General features: G+C 41.0%; 1 protein-coding gene across 1 annotated transcript in view; it reads right to left on the reverse strand.

Moving 5' to 3' along the window:
* LOC145393812 (uncharacterized) overlaps positions 1–4,504 on the reverse strand; it is an 82,949-nt gene extending 78,445 nt beyond the window's left edge. Inside the window, exon 1 of the mRNA XM_080267857.1 lies at positions 4,467–4,504. Within this exon, the coding sequence (XP_080123983.1) occupies positions 4,467–4,504 (38 nt within the window). The remainder of the gene's footprint in view (positions 1–4,466) is intronic.
* Positions 4,505–6,000: the final 1,496 nt, after the last annotated feature.

The following is a 6,000-nucleotide window of genomic DNA, read 5'->3' on the forward strand; positions in this document are numbered from 1 at the left end:
TTGTGCCCTCCATTTATATATCATATATATATATATATATATATATATATATATATATATATATATATATATATATATATATATATATATATATATATATATATATATATAGACTCGGAGAGTAACTGATATTTATATTAGACAAAAGGGGTGGCCAGACTTGCTTAACTGTGGATTAATTACAAAGTAACTTTATGCCACAGTCATAACATATTCATTTGTTGCACTGAGGCATTTTGTAAACCCAAGGTTCTCATTAAAAAAAGAAAGGCTATTTTTTATTGGTTATTTTTACTTGCTGTCTGTAATGTACTGTGCCATGGTCTGTAGTGTCTGGTAAATCCTGATTAATGAAGCAATCTAATATACTATAGTAGTAGTCGTGTGTGTGTGTGTGTGTGTGTGTGTGTGTGTGTGTGTGTGTGTGTATTTTGGGCAGCCAAAACTACGGATTCAAATCGCACCAAAATTGGCACAGAAATCGCAAAAAAATCGCTGATGTGAAAAAACCTGGTCCTATCACGATTCAAAAAATTTTACTATATTTAATAAGCGATCGCATATAGACCCCCCCCAAAAAAAAACGCCGCTCCTGGCGCCCGGCATAGGATCTCCGTAGAATTTTTTGCCCACAGGTACAGCTAAAGTATTTCGGACTTGCGTTCGGACAATTTGGGTTCCATTCCCGAAGCTGCGAATAACACGATCAATTGGTTAGCTGCTTTATTCCCCTGGAGAAAATATTCACCGATGTGGTCACAGCCTTCCCCATAGATTGGATCACATGAGCTCCCTTCAAAATTACCAACCTCTGTATCTTACTGTCCCCCCTCCCCCACACACACACTTTTAGAGAGCAGATGACGCCCATGAATGGACTTAAAACTTGTAATGCTTAAAAAGTTTTCTCTTGGCATGTTTATCCCGGGACATATTTTCGGCAGACCAGTGCTTTCCCTTTAACAATGAACATTGTTATAGGTTATGATTTCCTGTCTCAATGGTCAACATTATTTACTGTAGCTTAAGATATATTATTATACTTATATAATTAACAAATAAACGGACTGAGTGTTAATTCCACTATGAACCCCTCACCAAACACAAACACTCTCGAAAGTGTTGGATTCAGCCTTTTGAAAACAGATAGTCACCTTTCATTTGGATACTTTTGAATGCAGTGTTTCCCTTCAGATTTTAACCATAAAATACAAACAAGTATTCTACGTTTAGATTTGATGCGCGCGCGCGCGCGCGCGCGTGTGTGTGTGTGTGTGTGTGTGTGTGTGTGTGTGTGTGTGTGTGTGTGTGTGTGTGTGTGTGTGTGTTGTGACGGTTGGATGGGAGGGACAGTGATACGACCGGTTGGGTGTTGCCGCAAGTCAGATGAAATTTTATATTTTTTCTTGAAGTTAGGACGACATAGCCCGCAGATTATGCCTTTCATATACATTGATGAATATGAAAGTATAAAAATCAGGGGGTCTACACTGATGTTGGAAGGACGAATACAGGATTTTTCTTTAACTTACAGAAGATTATGCTTCAACAGTATAATGAAGGTATAATTATGTATAGCCTAATGGTACCGTATTTACATGTACAGAGTATTATTATGTGTTTGTTAGGAATTTCTTTGAGAGATAAAAAGATATCAACTTGGGTGGGATAGCAGACTAAAGTAAGGACATTACAGAGAACAAAAATGGAGGTGGGCCAGACAGGACGAGGAGAGATGAAACAGAGAAGTTTGCAGGCAAAAACTAGCAGAGACTATAGGCTAACTGCCTCACTCCAACCTGTCAAAAAAAGGACCAGGCTAATATAGGTCGCGGGCCTTATAATAGGAGGGAGATACCTTTAAACAACAACTGTCAAAGATTTCCGTCCTTTCACAGCTTATATCACGTAGTTCAGTGGTAGAATCATACAAGACTGTGGCTTTAGATTCTCCCTAGCAATTTTATGACACACTGAAGTGCACTGACTGTAGCTCAATCAAGGAATTCGGAGAAGGTTTGGGGAGACTTTTATTCAGCAGTGGACTATGCATGTATGATGATGACGAGGATGATGTGCATGTTGCTTATTGTTCTTCTGGTGTCAAGGGCAACAATGAGAAACAGCAGGGATCGCTCCGATGCCAGATCCAAGACCAGAGGACGGTTGACAAGTCAATCCAGAATAATGATATCTAACATCTACAATTACTTCCGACGGCAAAATGAGCTAGAGAGTGAAATGGATTCCTGGATAAGACGGCAGTTGCTACGGAAGTATGCTCTAAAACAGTGCACAGGATAAGACAACAAACTGCACAAGGCCCGATTAAATCCCACCTTCAAGACCATCATTTTGTAGAGTTTTAGGAAGTCTTGACAGCTTCGATGAAGAGTGCACCCGGAGAAAGCTTTTATCTTTCTATGAAAGAGGAGAAATACTAACAATTAAATCTCTTTTGTTTAAGATAAAAGAACCACCAATCAACTTTAAAGGGAGACCCATATGTCCCTCAGAACAGTGCTTAAGAAACTTGGCTTTAGGTACAAGAAAGTCCAAAGTGGATGACATTTACTGATGGAAAGAAATGATATAGTAGCTGCATGACAAAAATACCTGAGGCTAATAGATGAAAACAGAAAATATTTAAATCCTAGAACAGAAATATATCTTGATGAGACTTGGGTGAACCAAAATGATAGTGTGAGTAAATGTTGGACAGTGAAAGATGGCTCTGTGCAACCAACGCTGAAGACTGGCAAAGGAGCGAGATTCATCATTTTGCATGCTGGAGGAGAGGAAGGATTTGTACCTGGTGCCCTTTTGATATTCACATCCAAAAACAGAGAAGATTACCATGATTCAATGAACAGCGAGTGGTTTCTTCCATGGTTCTGTAATCAGTTGCTCCCAAATATTCCCGCACATTCACTCATTGTTACGGACAACGCCTCTTACCACTCCAATTTTTAAAACAAGGTCCGAACAGTATCTTCGGGGAAAAATGACATACTGCCTGGCTCACACAAAACAACATCGAATTCAATCCACGCCATACCAAAGCAGAACTTCTTCAAGTGGTTGCAAAATACAAGTACAGACAAGTTTATGAAATACCATCGCACGTGAAAATGGCCATGAAGTGTTGAGATTGTCCCCATATGACTGCCAGTTCAATCCCATTGAAGTAATTTGGGCACAAGTAAAATCAGAGGTAAAAAGAGAGAGCTCCAACGCCAATCAAAATTTGAAGAGAGTGGAAGAATTAGCTAGGAGTGAAATGGATAGAGTGAGTAAGGAAGATTGCAGAAAGTGCATGATGCACACCAGGAAGGTGGAGGATGAATACAGAAGAAAAGACAGTGCAGCTGAACACTTGGTCATCAGCGTAAGTGACACAGAATCCGAAGAGGATGAAGCCTGAATGAATAATAGTAATAGAAGATAAGTCATGATAATGTTATAAATTAAATATATCTCACTTGATTTACAGCCAAGTTTGCTTTTCCTCTATATATTAATAACGAGAGAGAGAGTACGTGGGTGTAGTCTCCCTAACAAAAGTTTAAAGGCATGCTGGCTAATAATTATTTATACCAAAAATTCTGTAGGAGCAATTTCATTCTATGCACGTGAAGTCAATGAAATCTTATAGAGAGAAAAGGGTTTAGTGTGTTGATACCAAATATATGGAAAAATGACAAAACACTAAGTTCTTTATAGAATGTGTACCTTTTAATTTTCATAGAGGGAACCTTCGTTACTTTGCAAACCATTCAGGCAGTGCGTACCTGAAGGGGGCGGGGGGGGCTGTTTGAAACTGCCCCACGGGCCCCCAATTAGAGGGGCCCCCAAAAGCCTTAGAAATTAATAAGCTTTTTTATTAATATTTGAAATATATATATTTATCATCCCAACAATCCCGGCTGAAATATTAGATAAGTTTTGAGAATGAGGGGGTCTAAGTTCTTTGCGGGGCCCCCTTCCAGGAGGGGGGGCCCCGAAAGAACCTAGCCCCCCTGGGGGCCCCCCAAAGAACCTAGCCCCCTGGGCCCCCAAATCTCTAGGTACGCCCCTGCATTCAGGCCGATGACGTTCCTTGGTATTTTTTTCCACCATCCTTTACTACAAAACATTTCCTAGTTAAATGGAAAAGATGTAATTCCAGTTAAGGGGTTAAGTAAAAGTTTTGTTGCTTTGATTGGCGAGAGCGCCTGACACATTTACCCGACAGTGGCACAGCAAAGACTGGTGTCTCCTACTCGGGCTGATGGGTGAGTGAGCGGGGCCAAGAGGGCGGGGTACAAGGGATTCAGGCTAAAGCGGACAGTATAATTAATTACGAATGGTGGTGGCTAGAATCAATATGATCTTTAACATTTACTACTCTGTTCAGATTATATATGTTTCGTGTCTTACCATTGTAGTCATCATATTGGGTTGTACAACTTTCAGCATAAACTTACACGGGTGTTCGTGCAGATATATCGATGTTGATGGCCATGGTGTTCATCATGGAGAATGTCCAGTGGGAGGCGAGCAGAGCCCCGACGTCGTCCCCGGGAAGGCGAGTGAGCACCAGGAGCCTGGTGGACCACACCAGGAGGCGGCCTTTGAGGGACCAGTGGGCGAAGGTAGCGAGGAAGCCTGGGTCGTCACTCACCACCACCACCGTCACACACCATGACACCTGCCGCAGCTGATGATGTCACAAAGATACAAGTTACCTGAGTGACCTACCATCCTCAGCATTGAAGTAACAGTAGCCTATTCACCTCAGCAGCGATATGACAGTGACCTACTTGCCTCAGCGGCAATGTAACAGAGACCTACCTGCCTCAGCAGTGCGGTGACAATGACCTACCTGCCTCAGCAGTGGTGTACCGATGACCTATCCTCCTCATAAGTAATGTAACAGTGACCTACCCGTCTGACCAGTAATATAACAGTGACCTACCCACCTCAGCAGTAATGTAACAGTGACCTACCCGACGAGCCTGGCTGACCATCAAGGAGAGCTGCTGCTGCGTCAGGTTAACGTCCTGGCCACCCACACCCACACCAAACACACCCATACCCAACCACTCTCCATCATCACCCATGTACTGAAACAAAACATAGAGCCATTACCCTCCACGAATGTTGGACTAAAGAGTCCTTCCTTACAGTGAAATATGTAAGTTTCATTAGGGTTAAAAGAACAAGGAATTCAATCACAATTGCTTAAAACATGAAGCATTGGATATGAATTTCTTGGCCAACTTTTTCTTTTCTTTTTAAGAAACACACTACTTTTATGAGAGAGAGAGAGAGAGAGAGAGAGAGAGAGAGAGAGAGAGAGAGAGAATTAACCTGATTGTGACATTATGCTATACTTTATTTTCGTTGACAAGAGTGAGTACTGATGTGATGCCATCTGTCAGAAAGAGTGGGAAACACTTCTCCAGTTCTGTTTTCTTGAGTGTTGCCACCACTGCTTGACTTGTGTACTCTGCCACAGCCCACTCATCTGTTATAGAAAAAGTAAGAATCATGGCTATGATGACAATAATATATATACATATATACAATATATGGACTATTAAGGCATATTTCCTCAACTTGCACTCGTGTCCCCTTGTCGTTCAACCGTCATTCACAAACAGATCTTCTATCTCCACTTTTTTGTAATTTAAAAATAATCCAAGCTCATATTTCTCTTCTCTCATTTAAGGTATATAATTTCAGCTTCTTCAGCCTCTCGCCATATTCATAGTTCCCTCAAGCTTGATAATATCCTTGAGGCCACTCTCCATATTGATAGTTCCCTCAAGCTTGATATTATCCTTGTGGCCTCTCTCCATATTGATAGTTCCATCAAGGTTGATATTATCCTTGTGGCCATCTTCAGTAACTTTTCCACTTAATTTGTTTAATGCTATGTCAACGGGAATTTGTAATGGACCAGATGTCTAGTATGAGGATGCTTCAGTTACAATTAATTTTAGGAGTACATGAGTT

This window comes from Coenobita brevimanus, chromosome 25 (assembly GCF_032717465.1).
Source record: "Coenobita brevimanus isolate Jiangsu-jjx chromosome 25, ASM3271746v2, whole genome shotgun sequence".
In the NCBI taxonomy this organism is placed as follows: domain Eukaryota; kingdom Metazoa; phylum Arthropoda; class Malacostraca; order Decapoda; family Coenobitidae; genus Coenobita; species Coenobita brevimanus.